The following is a 19491-nucleotide window of genomic DNA, read 5'->3' as shown; positions in this document are numbered from 1 at the left end:
TATTGGGAGGTTAAGTGCCTTGCTCAAGGGCACATCAGCCGGCTAATGAAGGGGGGGGGGCATTTTTTATCGCATTAATCACTCCACCAGTGCCCGTCCGGTGGGGGAATCGAACCGGTGACCCTCCGATCACAAGCCGCTTCTCCAACCTCTAGGCCACGGCTGCCTAGTTTGCTCACAATAACAAGTTTGTGCTCAGTAAACGGCGTTGTATGAACTCAATTGGTAAATTAGAGATGCCTCTTTTGTTTGCTTGTTTTGGATAACTATCACTGTGTTTTGGGTAGAAAACAAGTTCCCTGAAATGTCAAGAATGAACATCCTTTCTAGAGCCACAGCCAGGATTTGAAAAATGTTGGGCCCTGCTGATGGTTTTCATGGATACTGTTTTGTTTAACTGCTTTGGTTAAAAGGACACATTTCTTAAAAATTTACTAAAACTGCTTTTTTTTTTTTTTGGAATTGATGTACACATTGTAACAGGTCAACAACCCCCAAATCACATCAGTGTCCTCAGTGGTAGATACATCCAATTCAATTCAATTCAGTTTAATTTATTTATATAGCACCTTATACAATCAAAATCATCTCTAGATGCTTTACAGAGACCCAGAGCCTGAACCCCCGAGCAAGCAGACAGTGGCAAGGAAAAACTCCCTTTTAACAGGAAGAAACCTTGAGCAGGACCCGACTCACAAGGGAGAACTATCCTGCTGATAGTCATCCCAGTTTGTCACATCTTTCTTTGAATTCACATAGTCTCTGTTTATCACATTCTTCATATTTATAGCTAATTTTTGGTTAAGTATTTTGTTATATTTGCTTTTCAGTTGCTGTCCCATCTGCAGATGTCCCCCATATGAGTTTTATTTTTAAACCATGAGTTCACTGGGAGAGCACATATATCTGCCAAAGACGTTAGTCTACCTTTCTGTAACACCAGTTCTCTTTCAGCCATCTGTGTAAAACTTTTTCAAAGCCCAGAAAGCACAACATTCAAAACCCCCCTCTGAATTCTTGAAATGAAAAGCCCTGTGCGTGCAGCGGGCATCTCAGTCCCAAAAACTGGAAGTGTATGACCACAAGCTGCAGTGACTCACAGAGCCTTAAGGAGGCTCAGACATCCTCCAGAGTGCATTGACCATATGTGGTTCAGCTGTGTACTAGGTTTCAACCATCAGAAGGCTCTCCAGCATGTCACCATGGAGCCCGTGTTTTAACCTGAGAGTGGGTCCTCCATCTGTGGACAGCTGCAGACCTTATCAGCACAGGCCTGTTTTCCCATTGCTCTGCCCACGTGCAAGTTCTTTACGGGCAAATTGTCTCCATCTGTTATCTGCTCTGGGCTCTGTTGTCTTCCACACCACATCTGTGCTCTGAGTATTCCAGTGTGATATCATGAGAAGTCACTCGAAGAGTTAAAGCAAGGCGTCTGGACTTGTGAAGATTGTCTTGAAGACGTTTCGCTGATAATCCAAGCAGTTCATCAGTTCTGAAAAACTGACTGGTGGGGAACAAATATATGCCCCTCAGTGGGAGTGACTAAGTGAAACTAACTAAAACAAAGGATCTGATTGTCCTACAGATTGGTCTATGTAGTTGGACGGACAGTGATTGGTCCCCTGTGTCTAACGACTGGCTAATGGCTGTGAGAATGTTAATGAGTTCGGGTATGACCAGTTAACGACCTATTGTTCCTATGGCTTTCATGTGGATTGGAGTGAAACTTCCTAGGTATGGATGGGAGGACAGCATTGTAAGTGCAGGAGAGATGATGTCTAAGTCCACCACCTCTGTTAAGAGAAGGTTTTTCCAACACAGATGGCTTCCTTGACCCCTCTTTCGTACCAAATGTCCCCCCTGTCGAGAATGTGGACATCGTTGTCATCAAAGGAATGTCCCTTTTCCTTAAGATGTAGGTGGACTGCTGAGTCTTGTCCTGTGGAGGTGGCTCTCCTGTGCTGTGCCATTCTTCTGTAATCATGAGAAGGTGTGCTGTGGAACGAACTGTCCTGTGTTAAGCTGGTCTTGACTGGTGTGTGAAGGGCTGGGAAACACAGGACTGTTGGTGTTGTTAGGTTTGACTTCAGACCCCCGAGAGCTAATCTTCTCTGCTGAAGTCCTGGAAGGAGCACAGAAACTTTACATGCAGTGATATAGTGGTCCCTAACACATCACAACTTTTGACACTTGCAAATATTTCCCCCAGCTTTGCTAAATATGTCATGTACCTACCTCTGTACAGGACACAGAAATGTAACTGACCACAACTTTATCTTCTTAGTCAACAGGCCAGAGAAATGTTTGTATAATATTCATGGTAGAGCCTAATGGTGGCCATGTCAGTCAGTCTGTCTATCTCCTTGGTTCATGACAGGGAGTGATGACACTATGGCTTTTCGACAGCCTGTCAGTGTGTGTTTTGCCCTCGGCTGCTCTGTTTTCCCTCCACTCAGGTACCGGTAGGAGCAGTTTTAGTCAATGAGCTATAAGAAAAGGTGAGTTCACCTTGCAATCTCCAATCTCATCACTCGTCACTGGCTGAACTGGCTTTCAGTCGTGGTTTCTTTTATTTGATATGGTGTAGTTGAACTTCTCTTTATTTTACATCATACAACACTGCACTTTCCACACATCCACTCACTAACACTAATGACGGCCCATTTCACAAATGTATGTAATGGTTTCCATCACTATTTCTGTAAACAAACATCATGTTAATTTTTTCCAGTACAACCACATACATTTCCCTTCTTTTGCCGTGGTCTATAGTCTGGGTTTTGACACAATACATCTCAGAAGCTGTAGAGTGATTTTCATTTATACATCTTGCCAGACTGTCATTAAATTTGCTGTGCACATTCATTCTTTCAGATGATCACTGCTATTGATTATGGTCTAACACCACATAGCTCTACCATCAGGCAAAACGCTGTACACGTTTCAACATATTTTCCCATATATATTTTCTCTAGTGCCCCTTTGGAGCATACATTACACAGAAAGATTCTAAATCATAATCATATTTATATTTTCATATTCTATTTTCATATTCTTACATCTAACAAATTTTGCAGATGAAGGGCCGCCACTTGGCTGTGGGGAATTTAGATTATTTAGTCTCATGCTCTAACTGTCACTGCACAACAAACTGTAAATACAACATTAGCACCTTATAAAGATGCCTATATGTACATCCAAGTAACATTAATATTGGCTTAGAGTTGTGTTTGAGTCCACCTGATGAATGTAAGTGAGACATCCACTCTCCTTTTAGCTCTCGTTTGGTCTCCACCGCTTCCCGAGAAAAACATTTGGTTATTTAGCTGCTAAATACTCCACTATGTTCACCAGATAGTTGCTTACTTTATGGGTTTGTGGTTTGGTTCTCAACAGGTAGTGTCCAGCAGGTTTATGAGTCTTTATTTGAATTTAATTCAAAATAGCTGCCCGCTGCTGCTCAAAACACGGTTAATGAGCATATTGAAATTGAACCAAAACAGTAAAGCTGTGGTCCTGAAAACCAGATCACTGAGAGAGACCACAAAAATCTGAGTAGAGCCAAAAGGAACTGCAGTGATGGGTTGACAGACCTCTGTGGGTTCATCACAATGAACAACACTTCTCACAATACGAGCAGTGTTTCGATCCATTTTACATTACAAATATTGAGTAGAACAACAAGTGGTTAACTCTTTTAGGTTTATTGGCTTCACCCTCCTCCTTGACATATCTGTGTCTCTTCCCATCTGTACACTGATGTTTCACAGGACTCCTTTTCACAGAACATCCAGTAAATTCAACCTCTTTGGCTTTATTGTTACATGGAATGATTCCATGAATATAACAGATCCCATTTAGACAGAGTGGGCATGTCTTTACATGGGAAAGTATGTTTTTGTCTCCCCACCCTCCAACTGACATCACTTCTGAGACCAGTTTTGGAGCTCTGTTCCAGTTTTTGGAAAGGAGGGTGAAAACCGCAAATGTGACGTGAAAGATGGGGAAGGGTATTATCCGAGGAGCTGTTGTAGAAAACGATGCAGATGACCGCTCTCCTCTGACTTGCAATGGCATCCACACCCCAAACCCCACCACTACGAACTCATACCTCATCTCCTCTGTCTCAGCATCCTGCTCTTCATCATCGCAGAGTGGCAGATACAGATGGAGTTCTGAAACCTTTGCAGCGCCGAGGTGTCCTTGACCAGCCTGCATCTCATTGTCGCAGCGGCGTGTGAGAGTTTCTGGGAGGAGAATGTGTTTCAGAGGCTCAGTCACGGTCAGAGATACAGCTTTGAATGAAATCACGTTCATGCTGCAGATGTCATTTGACTGATGACTACATCTGAACAATTGTGTCTGCTTATCACCAGAGGTCCAAATAATACAGAAAGAATGCAAAACAGAGAAACTTTCATGTGAGTTGGAAATGAAATATGATTATTTGTTTGAGTCAAGCACAGCTGTTCCTGCCCAAAGTCAGAAGAAAATTTTATACATGCATGTCGTCTGGATATGATTATGGAGATTTGCAGGCAGATGAAACTGTTGTGTATGTTGATCAAAAAGGTCTTTCAAGTGGTTAACGGTGTGAGTAAACAGCAGTTAAAGCCTCATTATGAAAAGTCAATATTAATACCAGACAGAGTTAGACAACAAAACAACATAAAAAATCCCATCTGCTTCTGTTTTGACTGATGATAACTGTAGTGTCTATGAACACTAAACTGTTTGTCTGTGACAGACCTTAATATAAACTGATTTATAAACTGATTCACATGATGATCTCACGTGAATGTTTCGCTTCACTGAATACCTAAATAGATAGAGATAGTTTTACACCCTGACAAAAGTGAACTCCAGGGGAAGCACTGCGCGACATCTGAGCAACATTATGAAGGCATTACAATTTAATTAAAGAGTTTGGTCTAGACCTGCTCAAATTGGAAAGTGTCATGAGATAACTTTTGTTGTGAATTGGCGCTATATAAATAAACTGAATTGAATTGAACTGAAATGGGCAGAGAGTGTTTAGAAATAGAAAATCTTTGTTTACTGTATGTTTTGTCTTTTTCTAGCAAATAAATCACACTCCATTTGAGTGTAGGGAACTGGAGAGAGACTGTAACCTCAGCTGTACAAGAGTGTACAAAAAGAACATTTACGCTTCAGGAATCATGAAAAGGCAACCAGACGAACTAAATAAACAACAGATCTACAAGACCTGACATCTGCATCTGAAGCCACTAGTTTCAAACTTACTAAACCCTTAAAACTCTGAATACACCACAAGAACACAGCCACACCAATGAAAGTAAGGGTATCCATGCTGCGTGGTGAAACTAATTCATCACTCAGCACTGAGAATACATGGATATAAACATATATGATATGATAACAGATATGATCCATCCACCTGCTGTTTCACTGACTGGGTCTCTGTAGTGGCACATAATGGGAGCTCCACCTCCTGGAGTCATCTCAGGTCTGCTCCCAGTCCTGAACCTTGAGGCTGGTTTCACACTGCTCTCCAGCCTTCCCTTGAGGCTGCTTAGCAGAGTCACGCTCCCGTTTCCTCCCCCTCTGCCCTTTGGCGTCACCTTGTGTACAGTGCTCCCACTGCTGGGCCTCTGCTGGAGAGGACAACAAAATCCCTGCACTAGGGCAGGAACAATGATTAGACCATTACCCTCCATCCATCCATCCATCCATCCACTTCAATGGGCGAGAGGCAGGGTACACCCTGGAGTGGTTGTCATTTAATCACAAGGCTCACAAGACCATTACCATTTATCATATTAATTGTTTTCTATATATTAATATACACCGATCAGCCACAGCATTAAAGCCAATGACAAGTGAAGTGAATAAAATTAATCATATGTTTACAATGCAGTGTTCCGTGGAGAAACTTTGTGCTCTGGCTCCAGCTGGGGCCTCCAGCCCCACCCTCAATGCACAGGATCCAAAGGATCCAACATTTTGATGTTAGGACCACAGAATACCCCCAGAGATCCTGTGTCCCGTCCCCTGACAGGTCAGGTGGAACTTCCGGGTTGGTCTGCAATGTTTCATTGGGTGGTGTGAGTTAAAGAACATCCACATGATTGCTGGAATCCAAGGTTTCTCCGCAGAACACTGCATTGTAAACATGTGATTAATTTTATTCACTTCACCTGTGACTGGTTTTAATATTGTGACTGATGTATGCATACCTTTAAAACCAACGGTGGTACTACTAACATTATTAACGTGTGAAGATGAAACAATGTGACATGATGGAAAATAACACAAAATCACTTGACAGGACACAAAAATGACATTACATGTTATAAAATGAAAAGACAACACATAAAATAAAAAGAAACTATACTACACAAGAGGAAATGACATGTCACAAGACAAAATGAAATGACAAAAAATAAGACGAAAGGGCAGGAAATACAATGATGCAACAAATAAATAATAACACAACACATAATGAATTGAAATAACATGATATTAAATAACATGACACTGAATTAAATGACATATCAACACACACAACGAAATTACATAACATAAAGTGACATTAAATGATATGTAATGATACAAAATGACATGACATGACATAACATAAGACATCTGACATGTGATAAAATGTCAGCATAACAGCTGTGTCATAATTGTATGACACGGCATAACATAATTGTATGCCATGCCACTTAATTTGAGGGTACAGTAACAGACAGCCTGTAGTCACCTTGCAGGCCCAGGAGTTCAGAGCCTTTGAACAAAAGCCCTGCGTCTCCATAGGACCGCGGTCTTGGTGGAAGCAAAGTGCTCTCATGAAGGGATTTAGACTGAAAGTTTCTCCTCTGTTCACCGTGCACGCTTCCATCCAAACTACAGTCCACTTGATGCTTCCTTCTCTCATTCATCACACATCCAACAATTTTTTTCTGCAAAGACAGATGGTGCACACTCAGCATGTGGTAAGTAAGCGACACTGTGTGGCTTGCAATGCATACATATGACACATACATGCATACGGACAAAATACGTACACGATTTAAAATGTGGCTTTACTGTCTGTTTCAAGTACATGGACCAAATGGGGAAACAAAGCTTTTCAGTGCTCTGCTCCTCTTTATTGGAATAGCCTTCAAAACTAGAAACTGAGGGACTTCTCTATTTAATAGACTGGTATGTACATATGTATTTTAACTAGTAATATTTATAGTAACAGTAATACTGCATTGTTGTGTTTGTAACTTTTTTATTCATCTTCATTCATCTTATTGATCTCAGTGAGACTAACCTGGTTAAAGATAGGTTAAATAAAATAAAATTAAACTGTCTGTGTTGTTGATTTAAAAGGAAAATGTTAAGCAGTTTTAAAAACTTTGGTATGGATTTCTAATCTTCAGATGACAGACTTCAGACATTTTGTAAATGTTTGGAATATATTACACAAAGAAAACAACTTCAAAGTATCTGTTCTAAACCTGTGTAAGTGTACTGTTGTGGCATATCATGTTTTTCCTTTGTGTTCCTTCACAATTTCTTCACTGATTATTTAAAATTTCTTGGTGCTGTTATTGTGTTATTGTGTTTATGGTCAGACATCATGAACTACAGCATGAACTACAAATCCAGTGTGCCCCTTGGGCCTTTGTTGCATGTTGTTTACTTTTCCTCTTCCTGTTATCCTTGAATATAACCCCCCCCCCCCTCCCCCCCCCAAAAAACCCCCCAAATATTTAAAGAAAATATAAATTTCTACAAATTCATGGGCTTTTGGGGTAGTTTTCAGATTTAGATGTTAGACAAAACCTCATATAAACATTGCTTTTGGTTTTGGTTTTACAGTAAAAACACAGTGGTTGTATTTCTGCACTCTGAGCAGCTCTCAGAACAGCTGTATGATAAACACAATTTACACTATACGTGGCTGACGGAATGTTATTCTGAACTTAACATTGAGTTAATCACCATGTAGCATAGCTGACTAATTGCCTTAGTCTCACTATAAGAAGTGGACAGTTATTTTAAAATGCAAAAACTGAGTACAGTGAAATAAATGCCACACCACATAGTTCTGAAGGTAGTAAAACCTTTTGTGGATTGAGGAAGATAAGCTTTCGACTGTGCACCGGGTACACAGACTGAAGGACCTTTGCAATATGAATATGGTTAATTTGTAACGTTTTACATATAAGCATCATTTCTGAATGTTGATTTGTCAAGCAGAAGTCATTCAATATGTGTGTGTTCTGTTAAACCCTCCACGCAATTCTCTGTCTGTTTGCAAAAAACAACTTAAATCATTACCATGTGCCTTGCTTAAGGCTCATTTTCCAGTGCCTGTGCAGAGACTCCCCTGATAAATTTGGTCAGTTATCTACATTGCTTATAGACTAAAACACATCTAAAATGAAGAACTTCAGTTTACACTTTTTCATTTGGTGTTTTTATCTTGGCATTTGCTCCACAAATGTTTAGAGGTGCTACAAGCAATGTCAGAAGATCAAAGAATCAGGATTCATCTCATGGGATCCATGAATGTCTGCACTTATATTTCAGTCAGGAGATCTATGACATTAAGATTTATCCTCCATATCTGCACCAAATCTTCGTCAAAGTACACTGGATTCGTCCTCGGGGGGACCATATGTCAGAACTATCCAATCACCACTTTGGAGCCAGCATATAAAATAACAATAAAATTTTCCAGCAGCGCTTGACAATAATTCTGTGTGATCAATCCATTTTATCTTATCTCATATTCGTCCAATGAGTTTACAGTATTTCACACTTTCATCACATGTAATCCTCACTGTGGTCTTTTATCAATGATTAGCTCTTCACTTTTAGATAAACTAAGCAGGCACTGTTATCAAACTCCCTGCAAAAATCTTGTCAAATGCAAACAATGAGAATGAAGCCCGCAGGCCTACTTGCCTGTATAGCCAGATCAAACAGAGCAGCCTCTATAGATTGACTGACTGATTGGGAAATAACTCTTTGTATTATTAAAGAGGGTATAGCAGACATTTCCTTCTGTTCTGGGACAAAACTGCACAACAGTTTACATTGCCAGCACGTTTTTTGTTTTTTTTTATAAATCCATTTTAACAGCCTGACACATTTTAAACCAAAACAGAAGGCACACTCCTCTGGAACTAATTTGACCATTTAGTTTGAGTGACTCAGACAAGTGGGGTTATCAACAGCGTCTTAACAGAAAGCATGTGTGTGTGGTTAAGGATAGGGTTACAGTTCATTAAACTGCCCTTAAGCAACTCTCCCACAATGGTAAAAGTGACTGCTCTTACCTGCACCCATTCAGACATTCAAGTCTTTCAGCAGGGCTTTGTGAGGGTTCATAAATGCAGAGCTGAATGAAATCACGCTGAATATGGCTCCATGACCCAAACGCTGATTTTACGAACTGTGCTGTTACTCTAGATCCACTGTGGGACTGTGAGCTCCCTCTCTGGGTTTGTTTTTCGTTGATAGGGGTGTTGGAGTGGTAAGGTGTCACAGTTGTCAACTGTCATAGTTACAAGCCATGCTTTCTGTGACACAATGGCATTGTGGTTGATGTTTTAACAAGACTTTCAGGGGATGTAACCTTGTCTTTGGTTACCATGAGGAAGATCCACACTCCACCAGGTCAGCAGTGGGCTAAAAAACTGTTGGAGTTTGTTAGTGTGTGTTCACACCCAGCATGAGTAGTTTATTTGACCTCTGCTGTGTATCCTTCTTACTTGGGTCAGTTGGTGGGAACAGTGAAGTTGAAACATGGCAGCAGCACATAAACACATTGAAATGCACGTCAGTTCTCGGCCAGGAGGACTGTGGTACATGTTGTTAATGAATGAGAAAGAAATCCAAACCAACTAAACTAAGCTACCCACAAATGCAGATCTTACAGATAATAAGGAGAGGGATGCACTTAATCATGCATGGCACACATTGTAAAATTACACCTGACTCATTTTTATTATTCCTCATGTGTATGAAGAGTTATTACAGTGGTTTTATTTTGACCAAAAGCTCTACAGGTTACAATAACTTCTTTTGAAGTGATTTTTGAGTAATACCAATGGAGTAATTAAATCCAAATCCAATAAATTTTTTTGGTTTTTTTTGTGGTAATGTATTAAAGGTGGTAAAGATTAACCACATCAATGTCAGAAGTTAAGTTGTAACTAAAAAGCAACTTTTGCTATCAGTTTTATCTTTTAACAAAGTTTCAAAATTCAATTTTGCTTTGTTTTAAAGAAAGAAATTGTATAAAAATTACAATAACTACAAAATCTGCTACAAAACTATGACCAATGCAGTAAGTGAAGTTACTGCAATCTGCTTGGAATCTAACCAGCTGATTTCACTCTACCCATGTAACCTCACACAGGAGTATGGTGAAACAGTGACATTAAGCATTAGGAAACTAGCTATAACATTGTAAAAGACCTGTTACACATGGTATACATGCTGCCCGACAGGCAACGTGTAGTTAGCGAACATTAGCTTCCCTGCTTCCTGAAAGCTGTAACTTTTTGTTGGGACACAGCATCTTCATTGTCTTCATAATCATTCACAGTGTTGTCCAGATACTGTCCAAATCTTGCCCGTTTCAGCTGAATCCCAGAGCATTTACTTACATTGCCCGATAGTTGGTCAGCTTGCTTTCCGTGCTCCAACAAGGTTTAATATGGGTGCTTCAGTTATATTGCAGACATCTAACACATGGACAAGAAGTTGAAACAAAACGTCACAGGGAAAAGGGGGAAACTTAATTTTTTTTATCTTATCTCCAGTGTGGCACTCCAAAAACCTGGTCATGTGGTATTGTCAGTGGTGCAACCAAAAAAAACATACTTGTTAAATGACTGGATGTGTGTGTCATTTGCCTGTCGCATGTGTGAAAGTACCGAATATTTTATCAGTTTCAATTTATTTATATAGCACCTTATACAACAAAATACAAGATGCTTTACAGAAACCCAGAGCCTGAACCCCCGAGCAAGCAGACAGTGGCAAGGAAAAACTCCCTTTTAACAGGAAGAAACCTTGAGCAGGACCCGACTCACAAGGGAGAACCATCCTGCTGATAGTCGGCTGAGTGAAGGGGGGGAAAGAAGAGGTAGACAGGACAGAGAGGATGAAAGAGAAATTATTTATTATTAAATTATTATTAAATTTATTATTATTGTTATTAAATTATTATTATCAAATTATTTTCTTATTGCTATTGGTGGAGTATCTGTCATTGGTGCATATATTCATTGTTTCATTGCCCAGGCCTAACAGCTGAACTGAGAAACATTTCTGTCTTGCACCTTTTCACAAATGTCATGGCAATGCCCGAAAAGACTGACCAAGGGATAGTCCAGCAGATGGAGATAACGCAACACTTGATTTCAACTGCCGTAAAACTCAACAGAAGAAGGGGATGGAGCGAGACTGTGTGTATGTGGCAGAAGAGGCCTCTTATTATTATCAGAACCATGGTGGACAAGGAGCTGTTTTCGTCTGGGGCCAATGTTACGTGGTCTTGAGACGTGGTACAGATTTCCCTGAATATCAACCCCTGCACCCATTCACACATGACCCCATGAAGGAAATGTTCTTGAATATTACAAGAATAGATTGCATGTGTGAAAGTGATTAAAACATGAAATATTCAGTACTGAGTAACTACAATCAATGTAGTTGTAGCAATCAATGTTGAAAAACCATCATTAAGAGTTTATACTAAGCTTGTCTGCTTCACCAGTAGGTGTGGTGTGGTGCCAGATTCGAGTGATAGTAACCGAACAACCATCAGTGTCATCAGATTCAACCTGAAATGTTGCTAAATTCTCATTGGTGCATGGAAGTCTGACGTCACATTTTTCGGACGAATTCCCAAGATACTTTAAACTGGTGAAAAGTTTATATATGTTGAAAACTTTACTAAACCAAAGTTTACTTAGTTTCACCATTGCCACGTGACAGTTATCTTTCAAAGCCACAAATAGATCCTACCTCACTACTGCATTCTGCCAACAGCTGTGTTGGGAGGCAGTGGTGTTCAGACAAAAAAAAAAGGGGGGAGAGAAAAGTACATATTAAAAAAAGCTCCTTGCAGCTGCTTCAGCAATTTAGAAATTTAGAAAAATGCTAACTAACTATGCTGATTTCACCAACTGAGAATTTCGTTTCTATAAATCCAGGTGATTTGCAATCGTGATTAATTGAAGAATGGTCATGGTCATTCCCCAGTAAGTTCCAGAAGCACTGGATCCTGCAGTTCTCTTAATGCAGTTTCATAAGAGACCCTCCATGTTCTTCTTCACATCATCTTCTTTTTGCAGGGTGAGTTGCAATCCCAATTAATAGTAAGGTTACTTTGGCATAGAAAATTGATGGAGTGTAACTGAGCTGATGATTCTCAAACTACAACTCAGAATGTTGATCAGAAAGTATTCAGTCTAAATAGAGTAAATAGAATCTAGTCTATACTATATTAAAAATAGTATGATGGTCTGATGTATGTATGTATGTATCCATGCCTATACTATAATTTCATAATGTATCGTAACGTTAAGTTTAGGCACAAAAACTACGTGGTTAGGTTTTGAACATGATCACCAATAGCGTTTGGATGAAATTTCCAGTCTCTAGGATGAAAGCTGTGCATCTGTCATGTGTAAAGCAACTGCAAAGCCTGTACAGGGAGTGGAGTTTATATATCCACTGATCCACGTGTGCTCTGTTGTGGACAGCAGCAATAGGCTGCCTCATGAAGACGGGCTCTTGTTAGCCTTGGGTAATAATTCAGAAGGTAAGCGACTAAAATGAAACATCATCCGTGTGAAGTCAGTTTAACATTACTCAGTGGATTTAAGCCTCCTCCTTGATGCTTTATCACCACATAATACTGATTTAATTTAAAAGGAGGACAGGTGCAGAAGGAATTCATACAGTCTGCAGCACCTCTTTTTGATGATATCCAGGTGAGATCTGGTACATAGCACTGTGTTGACAATACCACCACTATTGTCCATAAGTTGAGCTTATTTGTTTAACCTCTGCTACTACAGGGAGTATTGACCGAGCAGGAGTCTCTCAAATTAGGCACATGTGCATATACTGTGGGAGCTTCCTAATATTCCATTATTCCATTTTCTCTTGATTTTTTTTAAAAGTGATGATGTCTGTCAATTTGCTGTCTTTTTATCCATCAAAAAATTCGAAGCAAGGCTGACTGATAAGATTGTGGCCTAAGTTTGAAGGAAATGACTCATAAAGCTCTTGTTTCGTGCACATGCAGTTCAACGCCAAGACTTGGACTGTTTCATGATGGCTAGACTAAGTATGTAAATAAGGGAGGTGATTATGTTGTAGAAAAAAATGTGTTTTCTAAAATTGAGTCCTTGTACTTTGGCCATGAACTTATCAATCACCTTCTCAACAACTGCTGCTACTACTACTCATGGTGAATCATGGTCCCCAGGGGATGGATCAAGGAACTTTATTATCATACCAGCTCACATTTACATGCTTATGGTACGAAATTAGGACTCAGGTCCCGGGAGCAATAAGAAGAATATAGAAATATGAAATGAAGAGTTGAATAAAAAAATAAAAATAGAAGCTAGGTAAAAATAGAATATATAAGCTAAATACAAATACAATATAAAAACTAAACATTTGAAAATGAAATAAATAAATAAAGGAGCCAGTTTTAGCCTGTGCAGCATAAATATGCACGTGCAAGTATGTGCTAGTGTGAGGTAGTCCAGGAAGTAGTCTGTAATATTGCACTTGTAGGTGTAAAGTGTTTGTAGTGCAGGTCTGTGTTGTCGGGGGTGGGGGGGGTCTACAGGGCATGGCTAGAGTTCAGCAGTCTGACAGCTTTGGGGAAGAAGTTGTTTCTGAGCCTGGTGGTCTTGCTCTGGATGCTCCTCAGCCGCCTGCCTGAGGGGAGGGGTTGGAAGAGTCCATGTGCAGGATGGGTGGAGTCCTTCATGATGCGGAGGGCCCTCCCCCTGCATCGTGCTGTGTAGAGGTCTGAGGTGATGGGGAGACTGCCCCCCATGGTCCTCTGTGCAGCCTTTACCACCCTCTGCAGAGCCTTCCTCTCATCAGCGGTGCAGCTTCCATGCCACACAGTGATGCAGGTGCAGAGGACGCTCTCCACCGCGCAGTGGTAGAAGCTCCTCAGGACTGAGCTCCCAAGCCCAGCTCGCCACAGCTTCCTGAGGACGCAGAGACGCTGGTGGGCCTTCCTGACCAGCCGGGAAGTGTTGGTGTTCCAGGTGAGGTCCTCGGTTAGGTGCACGCCCAGGTACCTGTAGCTGGATACCACTTCCACAGCTACTCCTCAGATGTGCAGAGGAGGGGTGGGGCGCCTGTCCTTCCTGAAGTCCACCACCATCTCTTTGGTCTTCATCACACTGATGCAGAGGTTGTTTTCTCTGCATCACTGCACCAGGTGTTCCACCTCCTCTCTGTATTCGGACTCGTCGTTGTTGTTGATGCGTCCCACCACTGCTGTGTCGTCTGTAAACTTCACTACATGACAGCTGGGATGCCTCGCCGAGCAGTCGTACGTCAGCAGAGTGAACAGGAGGGGGCTCAGCACACAGCCCTGGGGAGAACCAGTGCTGAGGGTGATGGAGGAAGAGGTGGAGTTGTGGACCCTGACGGTCTGAGGTCTGTTGGTCAGGAAGTCCAGGACCCAGTTCCCAAGTGTGTGACTCAGACCCAGGGTGGAGAGTTTCTGTACCAGGGTCTGTGGGATGATGGTGTTAAAGGCAGAGGAGAAGTCCAGGAAGAGCAGGCGGATGTAGGAGTTTCTGCTCTCCAGGTGGGTGAGGGCTGTGTGGACCCCTGATGAGATGGCGTCATCCGTGGAGCGGGTTTTCCTGTAAGCGTACTGGTGGGGGTCCACAGTGACGTCGATGGAGTCTCTGATGTGTGCCATGACCAGCCTCTCGAAGCACTTCATGACTACCGGGGTCAGGGCTATGGGTCGGTAGTTGTTCGGGCCTGTCACTGTGGAGCACTTTGGGACGGGGACAATAGTGGCAGTCTTTAGGCAGGTGGGGACGGACGCCAGTGACAGCGAGGTGTTAAAGATGTCTGTCAGCACTTCAGACAGCTGGTGTGCGCAGTCCCTCAGTACACACCCTGGGATGTTGTCTGGGCCAGCAGCTTTGCGGGGGTTTTTGGTAATACCTGTTCTTTCCGCAGTCGCAAATTGCTACTTGTAAATAGGAAATGGTGAAGCGTTCACAATGAAAAAGCTAACATGCTGATGATCAGCAGATATAATCATTACCATTACCAACACATTAGTTTAGCATGCTAATTAGCATTACGCACAAAGTACATGTGAAGCTGATGGGAATCAGAATCAGAATTGGGTTTCAGAGTAATTGGTACTTTTAAATGATTTCTTTTCCGCCCTGATAAGAGTGTCTTCCTTGTCTATAGTGGTTGCATTTGTTGTTTTTACTCGACCTTGGTTCCACCACACAACTTACAATTCTTGTTAAAAGCTTGACAATAATGTTAGTCCCACCTGTTGCACTGATTGTCTCCTTGTTATTCACCCCCAGTGCCCATTAGATTCACTGTTTTTTCAACTGAAAAACTGCTGTTTCATGTCATGATACCAGGGGAATCAACTCAGTGGCGAGAGCTGATTCAAAGGTCTGTCCCCAACAAAGCATTTGAAGAATTGTTATCAAACTACCAAACTGTGTATCAATAAGTTCACTTGTAATGACAGCTCCAGACTGAACAACTTCAGTAATTAAATACTGTTATACTCTATTTTTTAGTAAAAGTTTTATTAGTTGTTCTGTTGTGTGTTCTAACCACTTTGCATTTTAAGCTCCAGCAATGTTAAGGCTCTAAGAACAACAAAATGAACTGTGTGTTGACTTTTGTATTATGAGGTGTAATAAACATTGCAACCTCAGCATGTCTTTAGACTTTAATCTTATTTTGCAAAAATCAGAGGGCACCCAGGTTTGGAACTGATTCAATAAGGATGTTTATGTTTAGCACATTAGAAAATCAGCCTAATCTACAAGATTATAATAGAAAACATGTGTGAGTGCTTTCCACAGGCCTCAGGGGACAGTGTTTCACATGACCTTTCACCACTGCTGCCACAAGCATAAAGCTCTGTAGTATTTCTTACCTGCTATGAACTAGTTCAGGCAGCTGGGTGTTGAGCAGCTCCATTGGAGCAACAGCTGAGATAAATACTTTGATTAAGACAGCTCAGTAAGAGTTATTGAGGGATGATATGCCATCCCAAACTGGTCTTCAAACCATCAGTCTTATTGCTTATTTCTGTGACCACAATTTGATCTATTTCTCTCAGAGGAAACTTTAATTATCCCTGTGGGAAAGTGGGGTTGCTACAGTAATAAACAGTATGAGCAAATAGTTTTCCCTTATTCCTCCCTCCCGCTCACCCCACCTAACCCATTCAGTCACCCACTTCCACTCTTTTTTATTCCCTTATTTTGCATCAAAATGTTCCCCTTTTCTTTTTACATCAACCCTGGTAAAGCTTCTAGAGAGCAATCTATGGAAATAAAACAACAACAAGAACAAAAAACATCAGATCACTCAGCTAACAACTCAAAGAAGAAAAGAAGAAAGTAAACAAACTAAAACTAGAAGCCAATGTATCTGGATTTCTGGGGTGAGAATGTGGCATAATTTGTCTTGCAGAAAAAAGTAAATGGGAACACCAGCCGTTTTAGCCAGTGTCAGTGTCCCGAAAATAAAATCATGTAATGCTAGATGGTGACGCAGCTCTGGCTTTAGCGGATTCCCCCCAAAATACTCGAGAAGTAGCCGGGCTGTTCATAATGAACACATATTTGGCCGCCCTGGTCTCCTTCTCCCATGGTGTAATCGCACATAGAGCTTTATTATAACCTCTTGGATTTCTAGCGTATCACCTGTTACTATTTGTTCCTGGATAAACGTGTTGTCAGTGCGGAGGGGTTTATATCTCCATCCCTCTCTATCGAGACACAACCGACATATCTGTGAAATACATACGTGAAAACACAATCACAAACAGCTGTGATACTAGTTCTAATGGATTATCAGTGTGTTGTCTGTCCAGATTCCCCTTGTGCTAGGTCACACCCTGTGAGGACAGCCAAATTGGTTAACATGGACACTGAAAGGAAGAGAGGCGCTTTGTGGTGCTTTTGTCTCAAGTGTGCCCGCACTGCAAGTGTGTATCGTTTATTGGTGGACAGTCAGAGGTCATCAGTAGAAAATCAGAAATGTCACCTCTCCTCCAGTAAAGATTAGACAAAGTTTCCACTGACATAAAATTGCTTGGAAAGGAAATGTTCAAGAAACAGGTCTATGATGCAATACGCTCTCATGCCAGCTGCAGTGCTGGAGACTGTGACGTACTGTAACTTTGACCTGTTTTTCAGCTATTAGAGTTTCACTGGACTGGGCACATTTGAAACTATCATCTCTTCTATTACTTTGTATGATCACTGTTCTTCCATAATGTATGCATTCAGTGTACCAATGATCCCGCAGCAACCACTGGAACAGATTAGGTCACTAAAATACAAGTAAATCATCATTTATCCCGTTTTTGACACAGGCCCTAATGACAAATTTCTCCCCAAGTTCCTGTCTTCCTGAGAGGTCCTCTCTGTGAAAAGAGTCCCAGTGTGTGCTGATGAGTGCGAATGTGGAAATGTTTCACCACACTGCTGCCCTTGTCTAAAGGATCTTCATGCTATGTCCCTCTCAATATAATTTGGGGGGTTTCCTGATCTGAACCATGATATCATAGTGGTTTTCTCAGACTCAGCATGTTGAACACATTGTTCTCCATGGGTGGGGGGTAATGAAGCTTCACTGGGTCAAGACTCCTGCCCATCCCTCTTGATGAGGTGCCTCATTGCACCTCTTGTGAGCTTGTGTGACTTCAGCTGGGAGAAACGTTTCATTGTTACACCCTTTTCGTTGCTGCAGGTCATGAGTAATGAAATGAGCAGCAGAATCACAGCACTGTGAAATCTGGACAGACTGATCTCATCCCAAGGTTGTCGAATACTGACATTTATCACGCCTCTCTGTGCCTGATACAGACACAAGGTACCTTTGAGCTTAACTCAAATGGTAAGCAGAAAAATATGTAGAAAATGATTTGCAAAAAGCAAGTATTGCATAAACAGAAAATATCAGATGGTTATGGAAGAGGTGGAGATGAAGGAGGTGATGACAGTGTAGAAATGCTGATGTTCTTCTCATAATTGAGACCTTGATGATGGAGCATGGATATCCACCAGAGGCACCCAGTGGGAATGGTGTTGCAGAGAACTTCAGGAATAATGTTGCTCTGTGCCTCCTGGATTTTTAAGTAGGAAACTGTCAGCTAACATTTTAGCAAAGCAACTTTATTGGATAATGTCCCAACCCTGTGGTTAGGAATCAGTGATATACAGTAGTTGAACAGCAAGCGACAACAAAGAGGTTTTTCTGCCTCCTGGATGTGATAATTGGTGAATACAGCTTTAAAATCACAACAAATTGTACTGAAGCAATGTGTATTTAGCGATGTGTATTTCTGGTCCTTCGTTGTGGAACACAGCAACTATGTGCACAGTTTCTTTCGTGTAACAAATATTGAATTGAATTAAACTGTAGCAGAACAGAAGAAAAGAGAAGAAACATTGTGTTCTAGACATTCAGAAGTTCAAAAATCAACAAACATCTGCTAGAAAGCCACCCAAAATTTATCATGAGTAGGAAGCTAGGAGTAATATAATTAACACTGAAAGGATTTTTCCCTTTGGAAGCAAAAATGTGCTCAATAGATTTTAGCTCAATTTGTCTGTTCAAATTTAATATTTCCCATATAAGTAGAATTTTTACCCTTGAAGATTGCATAGGAAAGCTCCTAAAGTTTACAAACCAAAGAAAAAAGCAAAGATTAAAACAAATACAGTAGTAGGGAACCTCTGAAAAATTGAACACCAAACAACTACAAACTAGGCAAACTACAAATCTAGTTTAAATGCATTTAGTAACACTGTTCCTCAACTCTTCTCATTACTGAGTTTGTGATGCCTTTGTTAAGATTTAAACATGGGTTGTGTGAACACGTGAGCAAGCGTGAACATGATACCAGAAAAGTCCATCCATCCCTCTGTTTTGTACACTGCTTATCTGAGCAAGACCACTGGGGGTTGGAACCTATCCCAGCTGTCAATGAGTGAAAGACAAAGACAAAGAGAGACAATCCCACACACTCACACCTAGGGGCAATGTAGAGCAGCCAGTTAACCTAATGTGCATGTTTTTGGTATTGTGGGAGGAAGCCGGAGTACCTGGAGAAAACCCACACAGGCCCAGGGAGAACATGCAAACTCCACATAGAAGGGCCCAGACCGGGATTCGAACCTGGAACCCTCTTGCTATGAGGCGACAGTGCTAAACACTGCA

General features: G+C 41.2%; 1 protein-coding gene across 3 annotated transcripts; it reads right to left on the bottom strand.

The window, feature by feature from the left end:
- Positions 1–1858: 1858 nt before the first annotated feature.
- LOC124057609 lies at positions 1859–10401 on the bottom strand. Of its 3 annotated transcripts, none has more exons than XM_046386021.1 (4): positions 6746–7038; positions 5420–5662; positions 4112–4247; positions 1859–2122 (listed from the first exon to the last, which is right to left on the bottom strand). In XM_046386021.1, exons 1-4 carry the CDS (start codon positions 7026–7028, stop codon positions 1981–1983), a joined length of 804 nt encoding a protein of 267 aa, XP_046241977.1. In that variant the 5' UTR covers positions 7029–7038; the 3' UTR covers positions 1859–1980. The 3 variants fall into 3 exon arrangements, with proteins under 3 accessions (XP_046241977.1, XP_046241976.1, XP_046241975.1); XM_046386020.1 differs by lacking the exon at positions 1859–2122 and adding an exon at positions 9321–10401 and having other exon boundaries at positions 3139–4247; positions 6746–6944; XM_046386019.1 differs by lacking the exon at positions 1859–2122 and having other exon boundaries at positions 3139–4247.
- Between the last annotated feature and the right edge of the window lie 9090 nt (positions 10402–19491).

The sequence above is a fragment of the Scatophagus argus genome, chromosome 4 (genome assembly GCF_020382885.2).
Source record: "Scatophagus argus isolate fScaArg1 chromosome 4, fScaArg1.pri, whole genome shotgun sequence".
Classification (NCBI taxonomy): Eukaryota; Metazoa; Chordata; class Actinopteri; family Scatophagidae; genus Scatophagus; species Scatophagus argus.
Note: the sequence above shows the minus strand (reverse complement) of the source record. Positions and strands in the feature narration are given on the sequence as shown.

Coding starts and splice junctions, on each gene's coding strand:
- LOC124057609 (XM_046386019.1), bottom strand. CDS start 7,028: ATGTATGTGTCATATGTATGCATTGCAAGCCACACAGTGTCGCTTACT. Junction 5,663..6,745: donor TGAACTCCTGGGCCTGCAAG/GTGACTACAGGC, acceptor TTCCTGCCCTAG/TGCAGGGATTTTGTTGTCCT. Junction 4,248..5,419: donor CCCAGTCAGTGAAACAGCAG/GTGGATGGATCA, acceptor TTCTCCTCCCAG/AAACTCTCACACGCCGCTGC.